General features: G+C 39.1%; 1 protein-coding gene across 10 annotated transcripts in view; it reads right to left on the bottom strand.

Annotated features, from left to right (window-relative positions):
- Window positions 1–19,269, bottom strand: part of mad1l1 (mitotic arrest deficient 1 like 1) — a 1,066,498-nt gene that overhangs the window by 702,751 nt on the left and 344,478 nt on the right. For all 10 annotated transcript variants that reach the window (XM_069928298.1, XM_069928297.1, XM_069928299.1 and 7 more), the window contains exon 14: window positions 12,563–12,619. In XM_069928298.1, coding sequence (XP_069784399.1) covers window positions 12,563–12,619 — 57 coding nt within the window. The remainder of the gene's footprint in view (window positions 1–12,562; window positions 12,620–19,269) is intronic.

Below are 19,269 nucleotides of genomic sequence, written 5' to 3'. Positions count from 1 at the left end.
CTGAGTGACATCCTTGTGCCTTCAAGATGCATCAGTTCAATTTCAACTCAGCATGAAAGAAATCAATAACCAATACTGCTGTATGCTGGAGCTTTAGTGGTAATCCCAAGAGTTCAGCTCACTACAGTATCTCTATTCCAGTGCTCTTTGTCAAGGGTGCCCCTGGGGTACTTAGGTATGCATTAACCTGTCACCCTTGATCACCCACACCAAACATACACTAACTAGCCTGACTTCCCCCAACACTGTCCCATTATCTACCAACTCTTTCATTGTCCCAGTGAGGGTTAAAAATGTCTAAATAATGCAGAGTACATCGGTCAAGGCTGACATATTGCCTAATTTGAAAATCCAATGGACAAAAGAGAAAACAAGAAATATGTTTCCTTGAAAGGGTTATTTGCTTTTGAAAATAAAATGACCAAGACGTGAAAACTGCATTTGGAATTACAAAAAGTTTAATGGGTCGACAGAGGCAGAAAATGAACTACAGGCCATAAATAGAAAATACTGACTTTATTATATCCATTGAATTCAGGAGAAACCCTTTGATCCAGAAGCTAATTAGGACAAAAAACTTGGCAGCAAATATAATGGTGGCGGTGACTTGAAGAGGTGACAATGAAATGGTTGTAAGAAAAGTGCATGGACAGCATCCAGTGTTACTTGTTGTTCAACGTCAATAACTAATTTTACATCTTTATTCACGGCACAAGAATTGAATTGCTTATTGCCACACGTACAGACACAGTGGAAAGTTTAGTTTTGTATGGCTTACATTACTAAAATTGTGAGACAAATGACTTACACAATGGGAGTAGAAGAAAGCTCCACAGTGCCAAAGGGCATGGAATTTGCAGTCAAGTACACATGCTAAACAATAACCAATGCCCTGATGCATTGCCCTGTTTACAGAGGGCCACCGCGTTGATAGAACATTGAATTTTCAATGAACTATTGTTGCTATGTCTTTTACTTGGAATTAGATCACAGTATTGATGAGGTCACAGATTCATACAGATCAGAAACAGGCCACACTGGTTCATCAAGTGCCTCTCAATAGTAATCCCATTCACCTGTACCAGGACATAAGCTCTTTCTAAATTTATATAGGTGCACCAGAGAAAGTATCCTGCCTGGATGCATCGTCACAGCTCAGTATGGTAACTCCTCCGCCCAAGACTGCAAAGAACCGTGGAAATGTGAATACAGCGCAGGCCATCACGCAAACTAACCTGCCCTCCTTTAACTCCGCTATACCTTCCACTGCCGCTGCAGGACTCATCCCTGACCAGTTACATTCTCTTCTCTCCTTTTCCATCAGGCAGGTAACACAAGCTGGATAACATGAACCTCAAGATTTAAGGACCATGTATTTCCTACTGTTATCAGTGGCGGAGGCCACAACTACAGCAACAGATACAGTAGATGACTCCTGCAGATTCACATGTGAAATGTGGCTTCATTAGGAAGGACTGTTTGGGGTCCCAAATGGTGGTGAGGGAGGAGGTGTGGGAGGAGGTAGGGGTGCCTATGGAGTGCTTGTGTCATTTCAGACTTGGTCCTTTGTCAGGACCCTGGAAAATCAGGTAGACGCTTGAATGAAAAGATGGGGGAAGGAGGCGAAGGGGAAGGGGAAAGAGCACAGCCTATCAAGTTAAGAGGTAATAGATGCACATGGGAGGTAGGAGAAAGAAGCTGAGAAGGTAGAAGGCAGAGAGCAAAGAAGGATAGCTTTCTGATAGAAAGAAGGCATGGGGAGTTGGAGGATGCAGAAGGATAGGGAAAGAGAGAGACCAGGGGAAGAGGTTAATGGAAATTGGAGGGTAATATTGATACTGTCTGGTTAGAGAGATGGAGAATAAGGTGTTGTTCCTCCAGTTTGTGGGTGGCCTTGATTTGACAATACACAAGGACATGATTATTTCCTATGGATGTTGCATGACTTACTGAATTTGTCCATACTCTCTTTATTGCCCTCAATCCCAGTGTCTGCAGATTTTCTTGTTTAACTACTTCTTAATCTAAATATTTTTTAAATGCTATGAGAGTACCTGCCTTCTTCAAACCCCCAAACATTGCATTCCAGATTTCAACCGCCCTTTGTGTAAAATAATTTTTCCTCAAATCCTCCCTATATCTCCTGACCTACACATTCTAGTTAGAGAAATTTGCAAAGGGGAAATGTTTCTCATGATTCACTCAATATTGACATTTGTCAGCATTTGCATGCTGTATTAACAGCAAGTGCATTGACGATGTCACCGAGATCAAATGCTTCACCACCAAGGCTAACCAGAAACTAAGGTGGGATCCAGAGGTCCGAAGAGCTCGTGATGCTGCCTTTAGGACAGGGGACAAAATGGCACTAAGATAAGCCAGGGTTGAACTCTCCCATGGAATCTGGAAGGCAAAGAGTGGGAGCATGCACAGAGGATCCATGGATAGCTGTGCGACAGTGGCAACATGAGATCAAGACCATAACAGATCATAAGTCAACCTTGCGAGTCAAACACAATGATGCCTACCTTCCAGACAGACTGAACATGTTCTAAGCATGGTTTGCAAAGAAGAAGAGTCTGTCGCCAAACAAAGTTCCATCTCCACCTGATGAACGGGCCCCTTGCATAGCTGCAGCCGAGGTGAAGGGAATCCTATCCAAGGTGAACCCTCACAAGACAGCAAGGCCAGACAACATACCCAGATGGGTACTGAGCACTTGCAGACCAAATGACAGAGGTCCTTACAGACATTTCAATATGTCACTGCAGCAGTCCATCAAGCCCGCAGGTTTCAGACAGCCACCACTATCCTAGTAGCAAAGAGGGCGACAGTAACAGGACTGAATGACAATTGCCCAGTGGCAATGACACCCACCATTCTGAAATATATTGAGCAAATCGAGATGGCGCACATCAAAGCACAACTCCCAGAGATGCTGGACGCATTTCCATTCACCTATAGAAAATGCTATAGCCTTGTCCCTCCACTCTTTTCTGTCCCACTTGGAGAACAACACCTCATAAGCCATGATGCTGTTCATCATCTTCAGCTTTGCGTTTAATACAATCATTCCCCAGAGACTGGTGAAGAAGTTGTCCTCGCTCAGACTCAACACCCCTCTCTGTAACTGGATCCTGGACTTCCTAACAGAAAGACCACAATCTATCCAGGTTGGTAATAAAACACTGAGCGCCTTCAGGGCTGTGTGCTCAGCCCACTCCTGTTCACGCTACTGATCCACAAAGGCATTGCCAGATCCAGCTACAACAGAGTTTGTAAATGGCAAAAGAGTATAGTTGGCCTTATCGGCAAAAATAATGAGTCACACTAGAGAGAAAAGGTGAAAAATCTTGTAATATAGTGCGAGAATAACAACCCGAGCCTCAATGTGGACAAGACAAAGAGATGATCATGGACTTCAGGACCAGGAAAGACCACCCTCCACTACACATAACTCAGAAGTGGAGAGAGTAGAGAGCACCAAGTTGCCTGGTGTCCACTTAACTAGTGACCTAACGTGGACACGCATCTCCCTTGTCAGGAAGGTGCAACAGCAACTGCACTTCCTGAGAAGATTGAAAAAGGCAAGTCTACTGGCCACCATCATGTCAACCTTCTACAGGAACTCTATCAAGAGCATCCTGGCTGCTACATCACAGTACAGAACAGTGGCTATAGAGAATTGGATTGAAGGTCAATCACAGGACCATAAGAGTGGCAGAGAGGATCAACAGGTATCCCACCCCCCCACACAAACATACTAACTGCTCACACTAACCACCCATGACTCTAATATTTACCAAACAATATCCATTTATTTTTATATTTGTCTATTTGTGCTGCATATGTCTCTGTGTTGTGTGTCTGCATGTTTGCACTGAGGACCAGAGAACACTGTTTTGTTAGGTTGTACTGAGCAATCCAAAGTTGAAGTTGGTTCTACTATTTCATGAGTATAGATCACCACTGACTATACATGAAGTTACCAATTCAGAACTTGTGAATGGGTCAATTCCAGCTTTCATGAGCTGATGGTCTCCTCATCCAAGATGTTGTCTGATTTTTTTTTATAATTCTACTTTGTACAGAATCTCTTGGTTTCCATGACTCAAAGCTGTATTTTTCAACATACATTTAGAGTTGTTTGAAAAGGCAGACAGTTTTTCAATTTTAATAAGTACGTTGACGTGATGAAATTGTGAAGTTTTTGCATCTCCCATGCTGATTTTCCGAAGTCAGGAAGAACTCACTAATGAGGGCCTTTCATGACCTTTCACAGTTTGATGGAAATGGAAGTGGAATTCCTTATTAAAGAATTTTTAATTCAAATGTTGGAAAACAGAGGTCCATCATGTTTAATTGATCATGTACTTTACTCCCTGTGTATATTTATCACTTAGAAATTGTTTTAAAAAAATAAGGTGACTGCTGCAATGAAACCAATATGCTCTTTCCAAATTTGATTAGAAATAATTTCTGCCTCTGCTTCAAGAATTCAGAGACGATAGTGGCATCTGAAGAAAGTTTGGTCATTTCTGGACAGAAGCCCACTCATCGAGTGAGCAAATACTATATCCTGATCATCTTGTTCAAAATTATTCTTCTGCCATTTCTTCATGCTATTGGACATTCAGGGAGATACCATTTTATGAGCAAAAGATGGCCTCCAACAGTCAACAATATCAGGACTTGCATTATACTGGAAGTGTACATCTCTACATTCAGCAGTAGTGACTTGGGTCTCCCTCTTCAACTCATACCTACCACTGTGACTGCAAGGAATGCTACTCCTCCCTCACCACTATTTGAGGCCCCAAACGGTCCTTCCAAGTAAAGCATCACTTCGCTTGTGAAACTGCAGGGGTCATCTACCACATCGGTGCTGTCGGTGTGGCCTCCACTACATCAGTGAGACTGGATGCAGACTGGGAGATTGCTTCGTTGAGCATCTTTGATGCTAATAATTCAAGAAAATGATTTGGCCCACATCAGTTTTTTCCATCCAGCTGCTCTAATCTACTTCTATCAAGTCCATCCTTTTTTCTCAAGTGGAGAAATGTGTTGAACATTCTGCTTTGCTGCCAATAGCTATATGCCTTGATTCTTGTCATTGGACTGAGGTTCAATGCTAGAGTATTCTGAGGCCCTCTCACGCGTCCTCTGATGCAAGTTGACAAAGATAGTTGAATATGTGAGAATCACAGGTCCAAATGCCAAATCCCATTGCTCAGTTGAAAAGTTTCATTACTCCTACATTTCTATATGTGACATGTGCACCTGAGAGGGAAATGCAGCGAAGTGAATTAAGTGAAGAAGAAAATGGGAAAATACCATTGGTTGAGTAAAAACAGACTCTGAAATTGACAAAACTTCTAATTCATGCAGTGTTTTTGATTCTTAGTAATTGCTGCATAATATTCTAGTTAATAAAAAGACACTCCTTCTGGAGAATTGTGCACCTCCGAAGTTCAACTAAGACCAAACTCAGCCGAGTGTAATCTGCAGCTTCTACAATCTGCTAAAGACACACTCATCCAATATTATGACCCAAAGAAGAGACAAGAGTGCCGAAAAAAACTACTGATAAAAGCAGAAAATATCCATCTTCACAACAGCATACTGTCACACTGCAGTAACTTGCTATGTGTCTACCAAATCTATCACCTCAAATGGGATGGACATTATAGCGCTGTTTCTAAATGGAAAATGCTGCCATCTCCAAGTTCCCCTCCAATTCACTCATCAGTCTGACATGGAAACACACTGGCATCCTTCATCACTGAAGATCCAGAATCCTGAAATGCATTTCCCAAATGCAGGGAGCATCTTCAGTCGTTCAGACAACACCACATCCCAAGGGTACTTAGAGATGACAAATAAATGCCAGTGAAGCCCACATCCAATAAGAGTTTTTTTTTTTAATTATTAATAGAATATTAGGTTAATATTTCAGGTGAAATCCTTTGATCTACTAAGGCTCAAAACCAAAATATTTTGCCTCCATCAAAACCTGACTCAGCAGCATTATCAGATTTCTTTAAGCACGAACTAATCCCATACCTGCTTATTTTGTTTAATTAGGTGTTAAATACCATCTCCACAAATCTGAAATCCCAAGTTCAATACTGTTCAAATATACTTTGGTTTTATCAGCTTGGACATTCTCAATTCACATCTGAAACTAGGTTATTCACATTCCCCCCCGCCTCCCCAATATTTATAAGCACAAAACATTATTTGATTCATGTTAACATGCAATTTCTTAATCAATTATCTGTTTGGGAAGGTCTAGTGCTTCCGAGTCTGGTGATCGCAGTTATCTGTTCAATTCATATCAGGCACTTGTACTTTAACTAGTCAGTACATTTAGCCAGGTTAAGTTTCCATCAGTTTCTCGCAGCCTCTAGAGAGCAGCTTTCAAATCTGGGCAAACAAGCTGCTACAAATAACAGGCGAGATTTTGGATTCTTCAGCTTCGTCCACCACACGTTTATGTCTCCAAATGATCATTTCATTCTGTTTTTAAGTGTCCTCAATGCAGCCATTCATTCAGAAAAATGTTTATTAAAGGTCTATAATTAAATGCCAGTGGAATTTACCCATTCCCTGATTCCCAGTGGAATATTTTCCTGAATTTGATCCTGAAGTGAACACAAGTATAAAATTTCTTAACAAAAGTCTCAGCAAACACTTCAAATCAGGAAATTTGTCTTCAATAATTCAATTGCTTTAAATCTAAAATGACAAAGCCTCCTCAACAGCTTGGCAGATATGCTGGTTATCCCAGCCTCATAATGTACAATATATATAAAGAGATAAAGGGAGAGATTCTAAAATGGTTCACAGTTTCAGATTATTAAATGTTTAAAATTAAATTTATTTACACCACAGATGGCACGGATGGCATGGTTAGTGTAGCAGTTAGTGCAATGTTATTACAGTGCCTGGGTTCGAATTCTGCGCTGACTGTAAGGAGTTTATATGACCTCCCCATGTATGCATGGGTTTCCCCAGTACTCCGGATTCCACCCACCCTTCAAAACGTATGGGGGTTATAGGTAAATTGGAGTATTTGGGTGGCACAGACTCATGGACCAAAAAGGCTTGTTACTGTGCTTTATGTCTAAATTAAAATTAAATTAAAACACAGTAAAAACCAATTCCAGCCATTGAAAACAGTACCGCCCAATTAACCAACCAAACCCATACCTTTTTGGAGGTTGGGAGGAAAACTGAGCACCTGGGGAAAACTCATGCAGATCATGGGGAAAATGTGCAAACATCTTACAGACATCAACAGCGCTCCACTAATCACAACAATGATCGCACTGCCCGATTTAAATGAGGTCCTGGATGGGTGACTTTATTACCACAGTTATGGACCATGGACTGACCTTTTGGACTGTGCACTGTCACTTTAAAGGATAGATTTCTGCTAAGAGCTCTGCGCAGCTTGTGCTACAGCTGAGTGCTGACTCGCCAATTGCTTGGAACTTTTGCAAACAAAGGGAGACTCCAGCTGTGACACAGAGAGAGGAAGTTGGAGCAGCAGAGGGCAGGCAGCTGGAGAGCTGTGTGAAATGTACCTGCCTCATGAGTGAGGATTCGTAGGTTTACTGCAACACATTATCAATCACTTCTCTCGCCAATGTTCAATACATTTGTTGTCAGTTAAAGAACTGAAGTTGGACACTGAACTTTGAGATTGAATTCTGTGGATTGAGCTTTTGTACTGACTTACCTGACTGACTGGCCTGGGGTTTTTGGGGATTTTTCCTTTTTGAATACAGGGCACAGACTGTAATGGTCTAGGTTTTTCACATATACACGGTTTATAAATATATATCTGTATATTTGCTGTAGATACTTATAGTGGGGGTTAATAGTGTTAAGACATGTTATTGTTATTAGTCATTAATAAATAGTTAAAATTCAACCCTTTTGAATTGCTTCTTCTGTTGTTACTGGTTTCAGACGTAACACCACCAACTGAATGGAAATAAGATTCTATTGCGGACTCAAATTGAGGTTGAAGTGGTGATGAAATTGTGAAATCTGATTAAGTCCTGAGGAAGTGGATTAGATCGGATTAATGGTGGGTTATAAAGTGTGTGGCTGACTCCAAGAAAAAAATTACAGCATTGCAGCTCGCCAAAGTCTAACATCACAGTCAACATCAGAAGGGGAAACTTGTTCAAGTATTCCTGCTTGTTGCACTTGGAGCCTGACCATGTTATGACAAGAGCGGGGTTGAGATATAGAGCAAACATTAATAGGAAATTGCATTTTTATTTTCAAATAATAAATGGTTGAGAGTGATATTCCACAGGGGATATTTGTGGGTGTTACAGAGTTCTGTGTTGTGTATTGACCTATGTGTTGTGTGGTTTTGTGTTGAAAAGTGACAGTTTGCCTTAGAGAGCCAAGGTGAAGGTAGACTGCTGAGAGAGTGGGAGACGGACTGAGCATGTGCAGAAAATGATCTAAAAAGTTCTGGACTTGGATGATAAACCACCACTGGGTGGTGCTGTAAAGCGGAAGGAGGCCCAGAGCATGAGTCATGGTGTGGTGGACAGTTTAGAATGTTGGGATTTCAAAAAGGATGAACATTCCGAAGGCAGCAAAAGGATTCGGACCAAGCCACTGTTCCTCTCTCTGCAGCAACACAAGACAACTTCGAATTTTGTTCTCTCTCTCTCTCTCTCTCTCTCTCTCTCTCTCTCTCTTTCTCTCTCTCTCTTTCTCTCTCTCTCAAAGATCTTTTGGCTTCAGTTTACCAAACAAACTGAATTTTGTTTATGATCTTTGCTTCGGTTGAGATCGAAGATTTGTGAGTCTTGTTTGTTTTGCGTCTAAGTTTTTCTGTGGGCTGGTTGGAAATAAAACTTAGACTTTAATTACGTATGTTATATTTAGGCTGGGGAATTTATTAGCTTTACACTGTTATAGGAATTTGCATAGTAACCAGTGGGGATTGTGATAAAAGGGGGTAATTTGAATTAAAGATTGAAGGTGAATTTTTGTTAATAAAGTAATTGTTCATCTTTGTGGTTGCTGGTTTGATCTTGTAACAGTGGACCAATACCTTTCATCTGCAGATCATGTGACCAAGTACCAGAATTTAGAAAGAGAGTTTGAGAGACAAAGGTGAATCTTTTGGAAATTCAAATTAAAACAGTGAGGGGATGAAAGAACATGCCTGTTCTTTCAGAGATAGGATAATTTAAAGAGTACAACCAAGAGGCAGGTAATCCCATTGAACTGGGCAAGAGGAGAACAAATGAAAGGATTCACTATAATCAACAAGGAGAGCGGAGAGGTTGACAAGAGATAATATGTCCAGACTCAAACATGAAATATTACTGATTCGAAAATGTTTTGTTGTTGTGACAAGAGTAGGGCTTAATTGTTGAGATATAAAGCAGAGAACACAGACAGGAAATTGGATTTTTCTTTTCAAATATAAATGGTTGAGAGTGATATTCCACAGGGGACATTTAAGAGCCAATAATTTTCTTGATGTATTGTAAGGATTTGGAATATGGGCATGCAGGACAAAATTTCAATTCAGGAGAATCTTTGATAAGCTGGCCAATCAGTGGCTAAAAAAATTCAATATTGCAAGAAGAATAAAGAAAGACCAATTGTCTAAATGATTCCGTTTTGTACGGTGTGCAGAACAGAGGGGCCCGAGTACATACCGCACAAATGCTTTTCAGGTAGGACAATAGTCATTAAAAGCATTTGGTATCCCAGGCTTCACAGAGACCAACACAATGTTAAATTCTGAGAGATGTTATGTAAGGAGCATCAATAAGTTAAAATTAAATTAAACTAAATTAGACAGACAGCACAAGAACAGCCCCTTCCAGCCCATGAGCCTGTACCACCCAAAAACACATAATGCCCATACATTTAGAAGGGTGGAAGGAAACCAGAGCACCCAAGGAAAACCCATCCAGACACGGGGTTAACATAAAAACTCCTCACAGACAGCGCCAGATTCAAACCCCGATAAAAACACAATGCAGGAGAAATTCAGCAGGTCACCCAGTGGACTTTATATGGCAAAAATAAAGATACTTAAGCAACATTTTGGGCTTGAGTCCTTCATCAAGGTTTGAACAAAATGTAGGCAGGCACCTGAATAAAATGGTGGGGGGAGGGGCAGCTGGAGGAACACAGGCCCACAAGCAGGAGGTAGTGGGTGGATAAGAAGGGAGGGAAGGGACAAAAGAAAACGGGGGATGAAGAGGGAAGAGGGTGTAGAGCTGAAAAAAGGAGACAAGGATAGGGCGAATGGGGAGTGGTCCAGCAGAAACCAGAGAAGTCGATGTAATGCCATGTGGTTGGAGAGTGCCCAGATGGAATATTAGATGTAGCTTCTTTAATTTACAGATGGCCTTAGTATGGCAGTGCGTGAGGATATGGACAGACATCTCGGCTTGGGAGTGGGGTGCAAAATTGAAGTGGTTGTCTCTGGGATATCCCTGTCATCGATGAGGACAGAGCAAAGGTCCTCATCAAAGCAATTTTGCAGTCTAGGTCCAGTCTCTCCAATGTCGAGAAGGCCTCAATTGCTGCTGTCATAGCCTTGTGCTAACCGCTAAGTTCCCTTCATTAATTCTTCAACCAATTATCATTCAGCTACAACTACTATTGCATTCAAATCCAGTCACCAAACTCTTAGAAAGAACGCAGAATAACGAGAGTTTTCAGTTTCTAAGTTAGACTGGAAAGGCTAAAGTTGTTCTTCTTGGATGAAGGAAGCTTCAGGGAAGATCTGATAGAGATGTACAGGATCATGTCTGGTAAATGCAAAGAAACAAGTGATTCAAGAACAGGTGAACAGTGTTGAGCAAAAGTACGAGGGTGGGCAGGACTTGCAAGGAGTGGTCATATTCTGGAGCCCAATGTCCGTAACAGTGTAGAAACTAGTGAATCAAGAAGGAGTGTGTGATCTTTGTAAGGAATTTGTACGCTCTCCCTGTAACTGTGTGGGTTTCCTCCGGGTCCTGCAGTTTCCTCCCACCCCTCAAAACACAGAAGATTTATAGGTTAATTAGAGTATGTGGGTGGTTACCATGCTGTATGTCCAAATTAAAAAAATAAAATTTAAATTTACAGGGCCATAGGGAAAGTGAAGGAAGTTGGATGATCTGGCTTGCTCTACCAGGAGCCAGGACAAAACTGGTTGGCTGAATGGTCTTCTCCTGTACTCAATGATTCTATTCTCTTCAAGTAAGGTTCAATGAATGAACAAATGATCATTTGATTTATTGGTCCCAAAATCAATGAGGGGAATTTCATCTAGAATTACTCTAATTTTCTTTTAATCTTTTTTATTGCTTTTTATAAGAAATACAATGAAGAAAAGGGAACGAGAATGAAAATACAATATGACGTTTGTGTGTGTGTGTGTGTGTGTGTGTGTGTGTGTGTGTCTCAATTAAGATAAAACCTCAAACAGTATAAACTTACCCTGCCCCATGCAATGGGTGAAAATAAAAAAAATTAACATCAAAAGTATTATTAAAAAAACCCACCTTAACTACTCTAATAAAAAAAACTAACAAAAAAAACAACTGAGCAGCTGATCTTGAGGGTTACATATATTTTGTAGTTTTTGCTTCCTACAGTAAATCAAAAAAGGTGAGACTATATCTCATCAGGAAGAGTAAATACATCTAATCACATGAGAAACATTTACATCATATGAAAATAAGACTTAAAAGGTCGCCCATTTCACCGATGAATCAAATACATGATATCAAATTTTTTCTCGGTTTAGACATGACGTAATAGGAGAAAACCATTGAGTCATTGTGAAGGTCTAGACTCTTTCCATTTGAATAAGATTACTTTTCTAGCCAACAATGTAGAGAAGACCACAGCCCATTGAACAGGTACAGAAAAACTCCATGTCTGGTTCAATAATCCTGAAAAGAGCAATTATTGGATTGGGTCGTAGCTCCAACTGGAGTATAGTTGAAAAGATATTAAAATTTTCTTTCCAATAGTTTTCTAAGAATTGTCAAAACCAAAACATATGTGTCAAATAGCAATTTCAGATTTGCATCTGTCACAAATAGGGTTAATATTTGAAAAAAATACTAGCCAATTTATCTTTGGACATGTGAACCAGAAGCACCACTTTGAAATGGATTAATGAATGAATGTCGTTCAGCTTGAAATTGTCTATCATAACCTCCATTCTTTTTTCAGGAAGCAAACATTTTGAAAAAAATTCTTGCCCAGTATAATCAAATATACTCAAATTTAAATTCATTTCAAATCATATTTTAAAAAAATACAAATGATTCATTTTATAATTCCCAGATGATTTGTAAACATTTTGATTAGAATTTTAGACTTAGAGATTCCTGGGAAACTGGCACCCTTAGCACTATGCCTCATGGAACAGTGTACTTCCATGCTATTATTTCAGGTTGAATTAAAAATCCCCTGCTCATCCACATCAATTTAAACATGGATCGCAAGAAGCGTCCCACTGTAGGGACAATCTGAAGTTGCTACAACATTAAAGGTTAGTGCTTACTGTCTGTGCTTTTAGCTTGTGGTTGCCAACATCCTCCAGGGCCTCTGAGACCTGTTTCTAAAACAACAAAAAAAGGAAAATGATCAGTCTTACAAGTTGACTAAAGTGTGAAAAACTGAGAATCAATTATAGAGATTAACATATGGTTGTCAAAAGTTCTTTAAAGTAGGACTTCAGACAGAAATTTGAGCAACTTCATCATAAACCAAGGCAGAACTTTTTAATACAACTTGAAATCACTCTCCCTCTGTGGAACATTCACTGCAGAAATCAGGGAAGCTGTTATTTCATTATCTTTCTGCAGAAACCATGTTCTCAGTACCTTTCTATATTTGTACTGTTATGATCCCCAAAGGACCCCCAAACCCAGCAGCAATAGACATTCACCAAGACGAGTAGTTACTTAAACAAAAGTTGTTTTTAATTATCTTTAAACATGAAAACAGAATCAAACTTTAACTTATCTCTATTTACTTAACTAATCCAAATTAACCCCCTTCTAATTCTAAGTGCATGTGTATGATGTGTGTGTAAATTTAAGAAAAGTTCTGGGTTCACCGTTCAATCTCACTTCTCCTTGTTCCAAGTTATCTGGTTGCAGGTAATTACTGTGCACAGAATTTAACATGTATAAAGTTCACCAGGCTTTGGTGCTCGAAAGGTAAATGTTTACCGCTCAGGAAGGTTCTTGTAGGGTTTGCAGAGAGAGATTTATTGTTCCAGGATTTCCACAACTGAGGTACCCCCATTAGTCACCTCAATGTCTCGCTATTAAACTTGCCCCATCAGGTTTCTCCAGCTGATAACCTTTTTCTTTCAGGCTACCATAGAGTTCCTTTCTGTTTTTCATATTCCAAGAGAAATATCAGACAGATAGCATTGCCAACTATCCGCCACTCTGGAGCTTTCTGTTTCCAACCAGCTTTTCCTGGCTTGTTTCAGATGTGACTGTTCAGTCTCTTTCAGTGTCACACACACACACTTGCTGAGGGAGCTTCTTGAACTTGTCTTCTCTCTCTCTCTCCAACTGAGACTGCTAGAGGGGTACTCTTTCACTTGCAAAACCCTCACCTTCTTCAGCAAACCACAGGTGTTCTCCTTCTTGGTGAAGCTGTTATCTTAGGTAAACAAAACCCAGGAGTGACCTTTCTGTGAGGACTCTGTAGGTAATTGCAAACAGCCATTATGTCTCCTCCAAGACAATGGTCTATTCATTGCATGACATCATTTCAATTAGCACCTACTTGTGAAATGTGCTTAGTATTCTCCATAGCCTGTTCAATGTTACTGAATATGAATTCTTCAATATTTCATATAAGATCTGTTTTGAAATGTGTGTGTGCATGTAACCTACTTTAATCTTATCAAATTCTCCCAGTATTTATAAAACATCAGAAAATCATTTGTGTCAAGGAGAGCCTGCTCTTCCTCAGGATCAACTGCCCCAGTCACATAGTTTCAATGTTGTCACATGCTGTAGTTTGTTTCAAACCACACTGGAAGAATACAAGTAACTACAACTAAATAATAGAAAGACTGTTTGGCTCGAGTCAATTCTTTTACCAGCGACTCCCTCACATTTTCCGGCAAAAAAAACCTTAGAACATAGTACGTTACAGCATAGAGCAAGCCCTTCAGTCCGTGACGTGCTGACCCATGTAAACTTACTCCACAATGATCGGATTTTTCCCTACATCACATGAATAACCCTCAATTTTTATTACATCCATGTGCCTATTTAACAGACTTTTGAATGCCCCTAATGTACCACCTTCCATCACCAACCCTGCCAATCCATTCCAAGCACCCACCACTCTGAATAAAACTACTTACCTCAGTCATCTCCTCTAAACTCTCCTTTGCTCACCTTATAAAGATGTCCTCTGGTACTTGCTTTTGTCGCCCTGGGAAAAATTTTCTAGCTATGCCCCTCATTATCTAACATACCTCTATTAAATCACCTCTATCTCATTTTCCAACAATATCAGAGTATTGCTTGACCCCATTTACACTTTAAAACCCAGCATAGTTTCACCCCTCTTCGTATCCCACCCTCGCCATATCCTCTCCCATATCCCTCTTCCGGCCACACCCTATGTGCAACTGGCTTCACAACTTCAAAATCACACTCTTGATTTCTTAATATTTCTGGCTACCAAAGTGATAAGATATACAATTCCCATTCTAAGACTCTGCACCTTGCTATACCGTCTAACCACTTCCTAAAACATTGATTCTTAATTAAATGTTTGCTTAACAGTCCACTGAAGCAGCGGGTGGCAGTAAGTAATGTTAAATAGGATCGAATATGCAAATTCTTCAAATCACACAAAAGTTATTAGAAAAAATTGACTTCTCCATTTTAGTGTAATATATTAAGTGCTTGAAAGCACTCATTATTTTCTGGTCACTGTAAATGAAGCTCCAATTATTACTGGAACTTCCTCTTTTAAAAAAAATCCTTTGTCTTTCTCCAAATCCCAAATTTTTCATCTTACATATGATTTAATGTTGAAAAAACACTTCCTGTTTCAATGGCTGCATTTCTCATTAGCAATTCTTGACTCATGATTGCCACCTCATTTCTGGCCTGATGAAGGATAGACAATGCATGTCAGCATTTGCCAGAGATATCAACCTCCATGAAAGTACAAGTTCACTGAGTTGCAAAGACATGGCTGCTTGTCCTGATCACACATTTGAGTCTGCCAGTGCATGACATGTACAAAAATGGCTTCTATTGGCAGTAAGATCCTGTGCAAAATTTAATAAAGACTCATTCATTCTACGCACTGATTAATTTTTTTTTATCCACCAAGCATATTACTTACAGAATCCCTTAACACGTAGGCTGCATATAGATAAGGTTGATATTCTGTTAAGCCAAACACAGGGAGAACTGATAGATAATGTGAAGACTTCTGACATCTAATGGCAGGTGTCAGCAGAAACCAATTTGTTCCACAAACTAACAAAATCGCTCTTAGCCTGAGTGTTTTCACTCTTCAGGTAGTTCTCTGAATACAAATTCCTCAGCCAACAACTGTTCAATAAAATGTCAGTGCCCCATGTTGTGCCAATAAGCTTGAGCATTTCCTGAATTAAAAAATTCTTCACTATTTACAAAGTTCTTTTCATGCCACAGGGTTGGAAGGGCACCTTTCATTGTCCGTTTCCACAACGATATCTTCTGGGAAAAAGGCAGCAAAGTTTTACAAGATCAATAATAATCTTCACGGGCATTCTTTTAAATTTTATGCAGTCCTATTACTACATTCTTTAATAAAAGACGTATATTGCGGTTTTAAAAAATTATCAAAAGGGGCAATGGGAAATCTCAAAATATCTGTTATTCAGGATTGACATTCAGTCAGATGTGAAAAACCTCAGAAGGAAAATAATCATCATCGGTTTGCTTGAACATAACCTAAGGCATGAAGCAGGAGTAGCCCATGGACTTCCCTAGGCCTCTGCTATTAAATACCATGACGCTTGGTCAGTTTGCTAAACAATTCTCTGTATTCTCCGATTCCCCTAATGCCCAAAAATCTGTCAGTCTCAGCCTTGCTCTTCTACTTTGTACAGCTGGGTGCCCATTCGAGGTGTTGACTTGAAAGTCTGCACATAAAGGAACACTTCTCCCTGCACCAGGTATAATGTGAATAAACTCAATGAGTGAACATCCAAAGCCCTCCACAGCACAGAATTTCAGAAAAATTCCATCAAAAAATATTTTGCACCCGGGGCGTGGCAAGATGGTGTAGGGAACAGACGTGCCTTCCAGACCTCTCCTGACTCTGATTTATTGTTTTGTCTTTAAGTGCCCGTTAAAGTTCTTTTAAAAGTTTACAAATAATGAGGTGTTGGATTAGTGCCTAATGGTTTATATGCAAAAAACAGGTAAAAGAAAACATCAACAGACTGTTAAAAAACTACATTTTCCGAAATTGTCTGAGCCTACTTGTTTACAAGAAGCCAGGTCTCAACGTAGAATGGATCCAGAGGAGGACGTGCAGAGTTCAGCATTGAAGCTTCGTTTAAGCCGGTGAGGCTCTCTGAAGGTTGCACTCAACAGCTTTCAGAACAAGGGGCTGGACGGGTGCCAGTGTTTCGCACGGTGGCCACTGCAGGTGTTGTTGCTGAGGCTTTGACAGTTGAATCAGCTGGGGCGCCACCAGCTGGAGAGTTAAAGAGTTGTCATTCGACTGCTATAGTGGTGGCGCTGCAAAATGCATCTTCAATTACAACGGTTTTTCCAGACATCGATTCAGTGAAGATGATTAAAGAGATTTGGCTTAAAGATAACCCTGATCTTCAGTTTCCTGGCATTGCTGGGGGGACTTTGAGAGGGATTTTTATACAAAGTCAAACTGCTAGAAAAGATACTAAATTAAGGGAAGGGACAGAAGATCCCGTGGTCTCTAAGGAACAGCAAGACCCCATTATGCCTGAATCTACTTCTGTTGAAATGTCTGTTAAGGATCTTCAAGACAAGATATATTCTGTATCGAGTCACTTAGCTAATTTTGTGAACCTGTTTATTTCCAAGATTAATGCGATGGCGGAAGTCATTAATGGAGCTTTTAAGCTTGAAACCATTGAAAGATTTGAAATGTGTGATCAAGGTTTAGTCGATGCACAGGATCAACTGCAAGATGAAAATAGAATCATTGAAACATTGCAGATCCAAAATAAAAATTTAGCAAAAAAGGTTGATTATTTGGAGAATCAATCTAGACGGAACAACGTGAAAATTGTTGGTTTGCCAGAAGGCATAGAAGGACCAGATCCAAGAAAAATTTTTACTGAATGCATTCCACGAGTGTTAGGACAGGATAAATTCCCTGAAGGTTTAATACTGGAACGTGCTTATAGAGTTTTTAGAAGAAATTCTTTTTCAGGACAGAATCCAAGATCTGCTTTGATCCGCTGTTTAAACTATTGTGACAGAGAGACAATTTTACGTACGGCTATTAGAAATGCCCAGCAAAATAGATCTCCTTTGATGGTTCAGAATAATCCTGTTTTCTTCTATCAAGATTTGAGTCAAGAAATTATGTTTCAACGACGCGAATTTAATTCTGTGAAAGAACGGTTGTGGAAAAAAAGACATAAGGGAATTTTCAGGTATTCTGCGGTACTGAAGATTTTTTAGGATGGAAATTAGCCAAAGTTCTTTGACAATCCTAAAGAGGTTATGGACTTTGCTCAGTCTCTACCAATCATGCAGTTTCAGGAACGATGTAGTCCTTCAAGGTCTCCAAAGAAATGGAAGCAATGGTGACCGAAGTGGTAACGTTGATTTTAAAAAATAAATCTTTTATCTTTTTTTTTGAGAAGAGTTTAAATAGTTTAAATAATGATGATAGTTTAATGAAATGGGAGTTGGGAGAGGGAACTGGGTGGGCACTAGTTTCCAGAAGTCATCAGCTACCTGTGAGTTATCTCACACCCAATATTTTGGGGGAGTTACCGCTTTGGGCGGTTTAAACATAAAACCTGATTTTTTTTTCTTTTTAATTTTTGGGTTAAGAAGTGAAGGGTTTTTTTTATTATTTTTTTAAATAAATAATTTTTTTAAACTCTTTGTTTTGTGATTGTAATTGAGAGGGAATTAGGAGGTTTTTTTTCTCTCCTTTTTTTCTCTTTTTTTGGGGTTTTTTTCTCTTTTTTTTCTTTCTTTTTTTAAGAGGATGATGTCACAGAAGATAACAAGTCAAAAATTAAGGATGTTGAATTAGATGAAGAGGAAGATGAGGGGAAAGGTGATAAGAAGAAAAAGAAGAAAATTAAGTACAAATACATTGAGGGAGAAGAGTTTAATAAAATTAAGTTAATTTCGATAGAGAATTTTGAAGATGTTATAAATGAAGAATATGGAGAATTTTATAAGAGTTTGAACTTTTTTCTTTTTTTTTCTTTTTTTATATAAGGGGAGGGGAAGGGAATAAAAAGTTTATCTGATTGTTTTTCTAAGGGATGTTTTTGTTCTCTCGATGAATTATAAAGGAAACTTGGTATTAATGGAAATTCTGTATTTATGTATTATTAATTATGTTTTTTGTATAACAGATATGTGGTTGATATATGATTTTAATATTTGAACTTAGTTTTAAAGTGGATTTCATTTGTTAAATACATGTATTATGTTTGATTTAAATATATGTTTAAGGGTATTATTTTAGTATTGATTTTTTTTTGTTGTTAGTATTTTTTTTATTGTTAAGTTTTATCCTTTTTTTGTAAGTGGGTTTTTTTCTATTTTATTTACAATATTGTTAATTAATTCTTCACTCTTTATTTTGGGGGGAGGGTTGGACTAATTTTAAATTAGATGATTAATGTTGTGTTATAATTATTGTGGGGGGTTAATTTGTGTATTTTAATGATGTAGTATTCTAATTTTTATTATCTTATATTTTATTATTTCTTTAAATGTAATTTTTATTTTATTCATGTCATAAAATTTTAAATAAAGTTTAAAAAAAAATAAAAAATATTTTGCACCCATTTCAACGTCAACTGGCTTATCATTTGCCTGGTCAGAGGGATCAATCTCCTGCCACAGTCATAAGTCTCTGCCAAGAATGCGCCTGCAGAAGCAGATGCAGAGCTTTGGAATCATCGTTCAGGTGGCAGCCCTGAAAGTGCTGCGCTGCCCACCTGAAGGGGACAGCTTCACGAGAGGCACCTCGGAGCGCACTCCG

The sequence above is a fragment of the Narcine bancroftii genome, chromosome 3, assembly GCF_036971445.1.
Source record: "Narcine bancroftii isolate sNarBan1 chromosome 3, sNarBan1.hap1, whole genome shotgun sequence".
Classification (NCBI taxonomy): domain Eukaryota; kingdom Metazoa; phylum Chordata; class Chondrichthyes; order Torpediniformes; family Narcinidae; genus Narcine; species Narcine bancroftii.
The sequence above is the reverse complement of the archived record's forward strand: the minus strand, read 5'-3'. Positions and strand labels throughout refer to the sequence as shown.